At 41.3% G+C, this 12,540-nt stretch overlaps 1 protein-coding gene across 3 annotated transcripts in view; it reads left to right on the top strand.

The window, feature by feature from the left end:
- The window catches only part of TRIP13 (thyroid hormone receptor interactor 13), a 40,010-nt gene extending 27,676 nt beyond the window's left edge, over positions 1–12,334 (top strand). Inside the window, exons 10-14 of one of the 3 annotated variants that reach the window (XM_054019553.1) lie at positions 6,229–6,335; positions 8,196–8,349; positions 8,911–9,023; positions 10,243–10,312; positions 10,904–12,334. In XM_054019553.1, coding sequence (XP_053875528.1) covers positions 6,229–6,335; positions 8,196–8,349; positions 8,911–9,023; positions 10,243–10,312; positions 10,904–10,999 — 540 coding nt within the window. In that variant the 3' untranslated portion in view covers positions 11,000–12,334. Of the gene's footprint in view, positions 1–6,228; positions 6,336–8,195; positions 8,364–8,910; positions 9,024–10,242; positions 10,313–10,903 lie in introns of those variants that run through there. The other 2 variants (XM_054019554.1, XM_054019555.1) reach the window with 2 other exon arrangements.
- The last annotated feature ends 206 nt before the right edge of the window (positions 12,335–12,540 follow it).

Raw genomic sequence — 12,540 nt, 5'->3', positions numbered from 1 at the left:
TCTCACGAAGGTTTCTAGGGATAGCAGACTTATTGCTTCCTCTGTGATAGGGCACTTTCCTGTGGCAGTTGGTGATAACTTCAGCAGACTCCATTCCAGTACACAGACTAGCAGGCAGCTTTGGTACTCTTGCAGTAGCTGTGGGATCTGAGCCTTTGTCAGCCTCAGGAGTAAGATATCAGCTAAGATCACCACCGCTTGTGGAAAGTGGTGCCAATATTCATTGCTATTGCCCTATATTCAGTTTCATGCAACCAAGCAATTCCCTCCTCATTTCCCTCACCCCTAGTGGGCCACACTCACCACAGCTGGGGCTGTGAATGGCGCTGTATGTGAGCACTTCCAAGCAGAAGTGTCAATAAGCAGGTTTTGTTTAAACCTTTAGGGGAGCAAGGGATGGGAGTTCTGAATCTTAACTTTGGCTTTCTGTTGTGACTACACTGGCAATGTTATCTGTGGTTTTTGCTGTCTTTGTGGCCTTAAGGAAACCTGAGACAGATAAAGAGCAGAAAGTTGAGGACTAGGGAAGACTTGTTCAATGAGATCCTGCAAGCCATTGCTGCTGCATCAGCCCATGAACAGAGGGCTTGGAGGATGACTATTACAGACTGTATGGAGAAGGAAAGAGCAAACGAGAGAGTCCCCAACAGGAAAAGGAGGGATACACACAAGGCCATAATGGGGCTTCTCCAGCAACGAACACAAATGCTGCAGACTATTGTGGACTTACAGGCTTGTCTCCCTTTGTAGTTCATAGAGAGTGACATTACCGCATCTCCCTACACACACCCAACATTCCTTGTTGTATCTGGGGCCGCATCTCTGCTTCTACCACTCCATGCTGAGGGACATTAAGGATAACCACAGTTTCACATACACTGATGTGTGAAAGCCACAGTTGCTGTATGTTAGGTAAAATGGACGTGAATGTTCTTTCCCCTTAATATATTAATGGAACAGAACTTAAGTTTTTAATATATTTGTTTTTAAATTGCACAGCTATTTCTTTGCACTGGTTTTGTTTGAATAAAATTCTATTTGGAAAATAATTCATCTATTAGTTCACAACATACACTGCAGAGTGCCCAGCAGTTCAGAAAGCACATGCCTACTTGTTACCGTACAGTGTGACAAAACTCATGGGATCAGTGACAAACAGTGTAATAATCATAAATGTACAGCAAGCACCTCAAAATTAATAGGTGTATTGACAGTGTCCTAGTTATAGATGTACATCAAGCACCACACAATTACTAACAGGTCCCAAAACATCAGGCCCAGGCAGAGCACAGTACACCACAATGCATTACTGTGGCTCTCTGTTCAAATGCTCTTTCAAAGCCTCCCTGAGCTGTATCGCTCTGTACAGAGCTCTTCTGATAGCCCTTGTGTCTGGCTGTTCAAACTCAGCAAACGACTGCTCCATCTCCACCCTCCGCTCCAACAGCAACTTCCCCCTTTTGGTTCACAGATATCATGCAGGACACAGAAGGCAGCTATAACCATTGGGATTTTTTTTCACTGAGATCCAATCTTGTGAGTAAACAATTGCAGCATCCCTTCAGTCTACCAAAAGTGCATTCAACTGTCATCCTGCACCTGCTGAGCCACTAGTTGAATCTTTCCTTGATGCTGTCGAGGTGGCTGGTATATGGCTTCGTGAGCCAACAGAGCAAAAGGTGAGCTGGGTCACCTGAGATCACTTGGCATTTCAACATCGCTAATGGTAATCCACTGGTCAAGAAAGTAAGTTCCTACTTATAGCTTTCTGAATAGTCCTGAGCTCTTAAAAATGCAAGTATCATGCACCTTCTCTGATCAGCCAACATTGATGTCAATGAATCATTCCCCGTGATCCACCAACACTTGCATAACCATAGAAAAATAGCCCTTTCTGCTGTGGCAAGGTAGTCTGGTGTCAAAATAGGGATGTGTGTGCCATCTGTTGCTCCACCACAGTTTGGGAACCCCATTGCTGCAAATCTATCTGCTATGTCCTGTGCATTGTCAAGAGCCACAGACCTGCGTAGCAGGAGATGATTAATGTCTCTGCACACTTGCATGACAGCGGCCCCCACAGTGGACTTTACATCTCAAAAATGATTTCCCATGGACTGATAGTAATCTGGGGTTGCATATTTCCACAGAACGATCGCCACTTGCTTCTCCACTGTCAGAGCATTTCTGATTTTGGTGTCCTGGAGGGCTGGGGCAAGCTCGGCCCACAGATTCAGGAATGTGGCCTTGCGCATCCAAACGTTCTGCAGACGCTGCTCATCATCCCAAGCCTACATTATGCTGTGAGCCCACCAGTCAGTGCTCATTTCTCGGGCCCAGAAATGGGTCTCCACCATCTGCAGCTGTTCTTTGGACTCCAACAACAACCTTGACTTGGTTCTCACTATGTCCCAGAGCAGTCTGCCCTCCAGGAAATGGTCATGTTCCCCGCGACTCTTGCTGCTCTGCAAATACTGGAGGATCCTGTGCTTGCAACAATCCTGGCAATATGCAGAGCTGTGCAGGCTCTGATTCTGTCAGAGATGGCAGACCGTGACAAGTCTCTCACTGGTTCGTGGGATTTTAAAAATAGGCGATGGCATTATGTGGTGGAGAAAGTTGCATGATGGGAACTTGACCCCACAGTCCCAATCACCCCTGTATGAGTCATTTTGTCCCACCATGCATTGCTGACACTCTCCAAAAGACAGTGTGCTGGCTGGTGGTGAGTTGCATCCTGGGATACCTACCCATAGTACACTGCACTGTGCATTGAAACAAGCACTCCTGGTGAGTACGCACAGTGCAAATACAAGGAGTCCAGTATGCCCGCACAGTGGAGATATACTAACTGCAGCAGCTTTATGCTGATGTAACTTGCGGTAATGAAATTTTGTAGTGTAAACATGCCCCAGGCTGTGAGACAAAGGTTGGGGACAGTAATTATCATCTCTGCAGGTATTTTGGACTAATTCTATTTTTGGACAATTATACCCCATTGGCATTCATGCTTGCATTTCCAAGACTTATTAAAGAGTTGCTATAGAATAGAACAGGGTGGCCAAAAATCGATACAGAGGAGAAAATAACTGAGTTTAAATAACTAATGAGTGATCTTCAGGGCAGAAGATTTAACACACAAGGCGTAGTTCAGATTTTCTTCATAAATAGATTTACTTTAGTTTAGCCTAAACATGTTTGATAGGATGGTATATTTCAATTGATGTTGAGGCTGTCTAGCCACAAGGTGGTGAACAGAGAGGTGGAAAAGTTTGTGGATGACCAGTTGTATTTGCTAGTCCAGGCTAGAGAAGACAATGAGGTATTCTAGAGGGACAGGCAAATTACTTATTTGTATTCTAACAGTGCCCAGGAAACTCAGCCAGAATCAGAGGGAGAGGGGGTGTGCCCATTACTTATGGGGGTGTCAGAGGACAGGTGCTCAGTACCCTTGGGGAGAGAAGTACTGACCACATGGCAGTTGAAGCCTTTTGCTCCCTGCAGCAGTTGCTGGTATCCAGCTCCCTGCCTGTTTCACTCCCCACCTGTGCAGGTGAAGTAAATGGGTCTGTGTTGCAGAGCTTGGATCAGGAGGAGAGTGGAAGGCTGCACCCCATGAGTACTGGCCCCCTCCCCCACCAGACACAGCCCCCTCCTGGCTCCAGCCCTTCAGCGTGGTCCTGTGTGCTTCCCTGGTGCAGGTTCTGTCTGGCAGGGGAAGCCAGATGGGCTCTGTGCCCTGGGTTGTGCTGAACAGTCGGTAGGAGGTTCTGGATCAGTTATTGCAGGGTGCAGTCTTCTGCTCCACACTCCTTACTGGCCTCCCCAGCAGAGGAGAGTAACTGCTGGTTGGGCTACATCTGTGACAGCGGGGGAACAAGAGGGCAAGAAACCTGGTTCCAGCAGCCAAGACTGCCTGCATAGTCCCATCCACTTCCCTTGCTAGACAACCCCTCTAAATCCCAATCCTTCATTGTGTCCCAATAACCGCATTGAGCCCCACACTTTGAGCACTTTGACAGGACTGCACTGTCAAAACTTAAATTTTCAGGACAGATTGTCTTTTAATGTTACATTCTGAAATGCTAAATTATTGGGCAGCATGATGTCTACATTGACGTTTCTATATTAGTGCAAGGTAGAAGAAATTTGAAGGAGTACATTGAACTAATTGTATAGTAGGCTGCCTAGAGTGAGGGGTGAAATGGACAGTTTGCCCTGGGTGCCCCATTTGAGAGAGACCCCAAAGTGCCATTGTGACCTGCACAAAGGGTTACAGCACTACTCAGGTTTGGCCCAGCCACCCATCCATCATGATGGAGGGGCAGCTAAGCCAAACGTGAGTGCTACCATGACCCGCTGCACCGGATCACAATACCCGGAGTGTGGGGCCGGGACCAGGCAGAGCCCAGTAAGACATGGGCTGCTACTATGGGGTGAGTGTAGGGCAGACTCACTTTCAAATCACCCTCCTCTCAGAGGTAACTTTTTTGGAAGGATGGGGGGCCGCCTTATTTTCAGATTTTATCCCAGGTCCCCCAAAACCTCTGTACAGCCCTGATTGTACACCTTGATGGACTCTAAATTACACTAATAACTCAGTGCAAAGACCTAGGCATTGTTGTAGACAACTCAATGAAAACTTCTGCTCAGTGCACAGTGGTGATAAATTGCAATCAAAATGTTAAATATATAAGAACTTGGATAGTAAATAATTTTGAAATATCTTGCCGTTATACAAATTGATTGTATGCCTCAAATACTTGTTCAGTTCTGGTCACCCCATCACAAAAATAACGTAAATAAAGGCATTCAAAACAAACATGAGAGACATGGAGAGACTTTCATGTAATGGGGAACTGAAAATATTAGCATTTAGTTAAGGGAGGAGATGAATAACAGGGTTCATGATAGAGGCATATTAAACAATGAATGCTGTAGAGTCCATCAGGGACTCTTATTTACTTTTTCTCATAGTCCAAACATAAGGGGGACATCCAGTGAAACACAGGCAATATATTTAAAAACGTCAAAAAGAAATGCTTCCTCACATAATGCACCTGTTGAATTCACTGCCACAAGGTATCAGTAAAACTAAGACTACGATTATGTCAGGGAGGTCACGGAAGTCACGGAATCTGTGACTTCCAGAGACCTCCATGACATTTTCTGCTTCAGCCCCAGGGAAGCTCTCAGCTGCAGCTGGCAGTGGGCCCCCGCAGCTCCCAGCTGCTGTGCAGCAGGGGACCCCAGAGCTCCCAGCTGCAATGGAAGGTGGGGGTCCACCGGAGTTCCTAGCTGCTGGGAAACGGGGACCCTGCAGCTCCCAGCCACAGCAGCAGGACCCTGCAGCGCCTAGCTGCTGCAGGTGGCAGGGGGATTCCCCACAGTTGCCTAGCCGTGCCCCCCGCCCCCCGGAGATCCTAGCTGCTGCGGGTGGTGCCCTCCCCCCCCCCCCCCCCCTTCCTGGAGCTCTGAGCTGTGTGTCGGGGGGGAGGGGGCTTCAGTACGCAGCGGGGGGGACCCCAGAGCTCCCAGCCACTGCAGGTGCTGGACCCTCCGCCCTCCACATTTTGTCAGGGATATTTGTATTAAAAGTAAGGGACAGGTCACGGGCTTCTGTGAATTTTTGTTATTGCCCATGACCTGTCCATGACTTTTCCTAAAAATATCCATGCTAAAATCTTAGCTTTAATTAAGACGAATGGCTTAATAGGGTTAAAAAAAATAGTTGTGAGGTTAAAAATTTAAACCTAAGTGCCTGAGAGCATCAACTAACCCACTAACTGAGCAGGATTAAGAAGAAACATAAAATTCCAAGTTACTCCATGATTGTCCATTAATGGGCATCTTGCACCTTCCTTGGAACAGTCTGGTACTCACCATTTAGACAGGATACTTAACTAGACAGACCACTGATCTCATTCAGTATGGCAATACCTATGTCTTAAGGACATTTCTCTGATGTCCTTCCTCCTTGATCCAATCTCCTGAAAGCAGTGATCTCCGCAGCCTCCTTTCCCACATTCTACCCAGACCTTCCTGTCAACAACCATCCTTCCCATGCACAAGTTCCTATCCACAAAGAAAATTTCAGAGAAACTACTGATGTCCGAGTAGATTCCCAGCAATTTGAAAATGTATTGCCTGGATCATTTCACCACCTCCTTATCACCAAAGTGCATTATACCAGCTCTCTAACTCTAACCTTTTTGTTTGTTTTGGGGGCAGGTTGAAAGTCTCACAGCAGCTCGTAGTGCTTTCCGAGCAGGCACAGAGCCTTCAGACGCTATCCGTGTGGTGAATGCTGTATTGACACAAATAGATCAAATTAAAAGGTAACATTCATAGTAGCCATATTACCACAGCAAAACACCACTAGGGATTACCAAGTTGGGGTCTAATTTCAAAAATATTGAACATATGTAGATAAATGATTACAGATTCCAGTATCTGGCTTTACACAATTCTCATTTAGAACCTTAATCCAAAAATCTTTGACTAGTTAAATTGTGCTGAATTTTAAACTAGCCATGCCTACTGAGAAGAGGAGTTGTTGTGATGGACATACCTAAGTGAGTCATGGGAGTTAACGGTCTACCCACGCTTTAAAGTTAAGAGAAATAACTTCTGTTTGATGATGGTGACAACTGTTGCTTTAACTGAGGAAAAGTGCTTTTTTTCCTTGCTCTGAGACTTATTCATCGGGTCATACTTTTGGATCCATAGCGGTTTCTGGTTGTAGATCTAAAAAACAGCCATAGCCAAGAATGCTTTTTCAATATTTCTTTGGCAAGGCAAAGAGATGTTGACCTTTCCTGATTGATTTAGATTTTGCCACACTTATCTTTGCCTTTGCCAGCTAGAGATTGGTTTATTGTAATGTTATCTCTTTGAGATTGCTTTTGAGACCACTCGCATGTCTGCTAGTGCCTGCTTATTTAGCAGCCTGTCTCATATAGAGCATATTGCACCAGTACTCTTTGATTGCACTGGCTTTCAGTTAGTTCCCAGGGTCGGTTCACATTCCTTTATGGTTTGGGCCCTGCTATTGTAGAGATAGATTCTTATACAATCTGATTCAAAATCTGGGATGCTGACAGTCCCTAGATGTATATCTGGGAATAGGGCATCCTTGATTTGTTACTGAATCTTAGTTGGGGGGGCCCTCTACCTAGGTCTGCCACAGTCCAACTTTGAGCGTGAGGTTGAGTAATTTTAATTATTATAATATAGTGCTTATTATAATCCATTTTTTGTTACTGCCTTACACTGTCTTACATGTTCAAGGCATCTTAAAAACATACTCAGGAGTGCTTAATTACTTTAAATTCTTAAAATATGCAAAGTGTTTTTGGGGGTATCTGCACTAATTAATGAGAAAGAAGGACAAAATATGCAGTAGCTAATTTTCTTATTTCACTATTAACTAAATAATTTAGTCAATGGGTTTTGGATGAATACGCTGAGAATTGTGTAAAGGTAGATATCTCTGAAGTTCTGGTTGGGCTGTGGAAGAAGCGTGGTACATGGAAGCAGCTGTCTTCCTTACCCAAGGAATTAAAAACTAAATAAAAACAAATCTAAATACATTTTAATTAAGAAATTCACTGAAAGTGGGAATTCTTTGTGGTCAAAATTTTAACTAAAATATTACATAATTCTAAATTTTTAAAAAGTTCATTCTTCAATGTGGAGGCAAATTAGGGTAATTACCGTTGAACTAAAACAGAATATATGCTAGACAAAAAGTGCAAATTAAAAAGATTTGATTTTTTTTTTCAAGTGAAATTAGTATTTATAAAAATAGCTTGATTCGGTAGTACTGGAAACTAGAGTCCTGTACCTCAAACACAAGACAATATGGGCAGCTGCAGTGCAAACTTTATCCCACCTGACTATACCTCAGTGCTATTTTGGAAGAGGTTCCTTTCCAGGCTAACATACAGTTCAGTCTTCAGGGGATCTCTAGAAAAATTGCTGACAAAAGTGCTTTTGTGTGGAATATGTTCACTATAAATTGAGACCTCCAAATCATTTCACTGAACATCTCTCCAACAGTAACAAGTTGGCCACTTCTGATCTGGACCAAATTTACAGTCATGACATAGAAGAGAAACAGTCACTTTGCCATGCCCCTGAGGGATGATTCTTACGTGTAAGTGATAGAAATGTCTCTTTTTTTCTGTGTTTTAAAGGTATCCCAATGTTGTAATCTTGACTACTTCAAATATTACAGAGAAAATTGACACAGCCTTTGTAGACAGGGCTGATATAAAGCAATATATTGGACCTCCATCTGCTGCAGCAGTATTCAGAATATATTTTTCTTGCTTGGAAGAACTGATGAAGGTAAAATTTTGCAAGTAAGATTCTTAACTTAGGTGTCCTATTTTAATAACTGCATAAATGCTAACAATAATAGTATACAAATGTTATCTTATTTCTCCTTCTTGAGATCGCCTCTACTGAGCCACTCTGTAGTCCACACAGCCACACAACTTTTTAAAGCTGTATCTATAGACCAGGGGGCACATACAGACCCATTGCACTGATCACAGGTATAAATGCCACCTTTGGCCCCATAATAGTTCCTCCATCTGTCTCTGCCAGCCAGTGTGGTAAATGAACCGTAACACACTCTGCTTTTCTGGTTCTATGTTACTGCTGAAATTTGTAAGCAGTTATAAATCGTTTAAAATTAAGGGTTAATCTAGGATTAGTTAGGGAAAGTTGTTTGAAGTGTCCTTCTCTTAGCAGTGTAAAACACACAATCTTTGTCACTGGAGTCAGTAGTTATTCTGAAAATATACAAAGAGCAGAACTGTTGAGTAAGAAGTTGCCATTTTCATAGTCTCATTTTAGAATAGAACTGCAGTTGCTCCTTTCAAATATCATTTTTCTTTTTATTAGCGTCAGATAATATATCCTCGACAGCAGCTGCTGACACTCAGAGAGTTAGAGATGATTGGTTATGTAGAAAATAATGTGTCACGGCTGAGTCTTGTATTAAAAGAAATTGCAAGGTAAGATTTTAAGATTTATTGATTCATCCATTTTATGTACAAAGTGAGCAACTCTGCTCAAGTGTGTGTGTGTGTGTGTAAAAGTAATTTGTGGAACTAATTCTAAAGGAGTTGGATATATTAGCAACAGCTAGAGTTCTGAAACCTCCCAGTTTCTTAATTGTTGTTGCAAATTCTCAAATTTGGTCAATTGTAAAATTTTTCAGTGTTCACCAGTGAACATGGGAATTTTTTTTGCAAGCACCATTTGTTTCTATCCTCCTGGATCTCAAAATGTATTAAAAGAATTTGCATGATCTTATGCCATCCCTGCCTCCTGTTTTGCTCTTTTAAATTCCCATCAAATCCCTCCTTGGGCTAGTGAGGTGCCTAAGGCTGTAGTGGCCACAATTCAGCATGAACAGCTCTGGCCTTCATCGCATCTGAGGATGCTGAGAGATCGCAGTAGTTCACCAGGAGGTCACCTTTTGGAAACACAAGTTAAGAAATGGGCAGAGGTGTGGGAGAGGATGATAATGAATAGTTTTTTGCATTTACTTTGGTTTGATTTTTATTTGTTTTTTTGCTAAGAGGACTAATGGGACAGATTTTACCACAATGTGAAAATCTGTGGAATAATAAAAAGCAGATTATTGGTGTTTTCACACTAAGCAATTTTTTTCTGGTTTTTGTGGGGGTCTTAACAGAGTTCAAACAAAATATCAGAGCAGTAAAAGAATTTGAAAGTGTACCCTTGCAGAAGGGTCAGGAAAGTCTTCCTTAAAGCGACAGTATATCCAGTATATAGTGAATAGTGCCCTTTCAAACAGTGAACTATGGTGTTCAGAACACAGTAGACTTGTCTGGGTTATTCCATAAAATGATAGGCACAGTAACAGAAATTAGCATTAACAAATGACAGCCTCTTGCTGTATGTCAATTGGGCATTTTTTAATAGCTCCGTGTGCGCGTGTGTGTATATATATCTATCTATTTATTTGTAAAAGTAATACCCATGAAAGTAAAATATTTTGTAGGCTTGTTACAGACATAACAGGTAAAGAATGGATGAAAGATTTGTATTTTCTCTCCCAGTGCTACATAGTGCTAACTAGCAATAATTTGAGTTTCTCTGTAGAGAGATTCCTGGCAGAACCACCGAAAGCAAACCTCTTATTTTCTGGAAGGGAGATCTAGCATTTAGCAAAATAATAGTATGCACATCTCTGCTTCATTGTAGGAAAAGTGAAGGACTTAGTGGCCGTGTCCTGAGGAAACTTCCTTTTCTAGCACATGCACTTTATATTCAAGTAAGTTTATTTTATTTTGCTTTTTATTTAGGTGTGTTGGGAAGCCACTTTGGTGGACGCTCCTGAGTGGGCCTATTTTAAAAAAAAAACCTCTTAATTTGAATTACATTGGGTCTGCTTCTGGCTGGACTGCAACCATTTTGTGCTACCTCATTATTTAAAAAGAAGTTAAGAGAAACTACATATTTGCATATTTTGCAATTACGAAGGCAGGATTGATGTGGCCACCAGTAACTCTTATATCATGACACAACATCAGTATTGCGTCTTTGTAACTTAATTTCCTTCAGTAGTTCTGTACGTTTTGATGCGGTCTGTCACATTTTCATACAGTTATATTACTTGTTGGATTTTGGTGGGGTGAATTTACAGTCATGATATTAATTAAACCTCAAGAATTTGCTCAGATTGGCCTAGATTCCCCTGTGCTAACTGGTGCAGAATCCCATAGCTATTGTTAATTAGCATTTTCCAAATGCTGTACGTGGAGCTCATTTTTTCTCTTCTCTCGGGTATTTTTGTCTGTAGAGCATTATGCCACCTACTGTTCTTTGAGATATTTGATGAAGGTTTTTTCTTTTTCACTTCCAGTGTCCTAACGTTACAATGGCAGTGTTTCTTCAGGCTCTTTCACTTGTAGTGGACAAACAATTTGAAGAAAGAAAGAAACTTGCAGACTGCTTTTGACATTCTTGTTACTGTTCCACAACTGTCTAGTCTCTATGATGTGTTCCTTGTTACCACTGAAAACCACATTCTTCACCACCCCCCACATGCCTTTTGTTCCATGTATAGAGAGTGACTGAATTTGGGTTAAGAAACTCAGGTGATCTAGTATTTTTTTCAAAAACTTGATTTGTAAATATCAAGAATGTTTACAGTGCACCTGTTCAAAAGCTTTATTTCAAACTCCAGTCTTGGATACACTTCAAAACTGTTTAATTTCTAGAATGACCTTTTTACTCCTTCTTGTAATTATTAAAAATGTTTATCACAATTCTGTTGTTTTTCTTAACCACAAAAACTTTTATATATGTGTATTCAGCATTTATTCTTTTTCAGTTTTAATTCTTTTTTTAAAACATAAAGAACGTAAATTGTCAGGTCTCTGGTTCTAATATGTAATGCAAAATTTTTTACGACTTACATCTCAAAAAATGAACAGGAAAAATTTATGGGTACGATTTTTGAGAGCACTCAGTGGCAGCCTAGCAGCTCACATTGAAACAGCCATTGAGTTTTACCATTGATTTCATGAGAACAGAGACAAAACTTTTGAAAATCCTACTCTATCTTAACGTTTTTTTAAGATCAAATATGGCAAGTTTTCATAGTTGTCTTTTAGAATTTTAGCCTTTATCAGTGCAAAGAAGTACACTGTATTTGCCGAAGACCACCTTGTGCATGTTTATAAACAACTTATGCAAATAGTTGTTTATAAACATGTAAAGAATTTGTTTTATGTACCTAAATTAAAAAATTTATGGGAAAGACATTTTGTTGTGCAAAAGCTAAGAAAAACATTGACTCTCTTTAGAAAGTGAAACAATGTAAGAATTCTATTTGTTTACCTAGTCGCTACATGTAATCTCTAATATTACTTAATAGAGAAAAAAATTCTCTTTTTTGAGTTCATTTTATGTATTTGTCAACACTTTAACTGACATCGGGTGAAACAGATCATTTGTTTGCAACTTTCACATAACAGGTGGAACAGTAACATTTAAATAGGAAATTGGCCCAGGGAAACAAGGGCAGCTGTAGTACCTGGAAACTATTTTTAACTTTTTTAATTGACTAGATTTTAAGTTGACATTACCACTTTAACATACTTCATAACTACTGCTACCACAATATGGTTTAATGACTGTATGTCATTCATTTCTGTTTGTACCTGTTTAATCAATGTTATACATTTCTCATGAGATGGATGAGTTACTCCATTGTCATGAATTGTTCATAATGATGAACTCTGTATGATGTAAGCTGCATTAAACAATTGTACAGAACTTTTCAACTCAGGCTATATAAGAATTCAAAGCTGACTTTTTTTTGTTGTTGATTAATGAAGATCGCTACCCAGGTCGGGTCTTTTGCATTTTCACAGATGATTAAGTAGTCAGACTGCAGGAAGAAGTCCCCTCTCCATCCTGTAGTTACCTTTGTCATCTCCCAAGCAGCTTTCTTACTCTCTACTTGGGCATTTCCCTCCGGGGTGGCTGTTATAG

The sequence above is a fragment of the Malaclemys terrapin genome, chromosome 2 (genome assembly GCF_027887155.1).
Source record: "Malaclemys terrapin pileata isolate rMalTer1 chromosome 2, rMalTer1.hap1, whole genome shotgun sequence".
In the NCBI taxonomy this organism is placed as follows: Eukaryota; Metazoa; Chordata; order Testudines; family Emydidae; genus Malaclemys; species Malaclemys terrapin.
The sequence above is the reverse complement of the archived record's forward strand: the minus strand, read 5'-3'. Positions and strand labels throughout refer to the sequence as shown.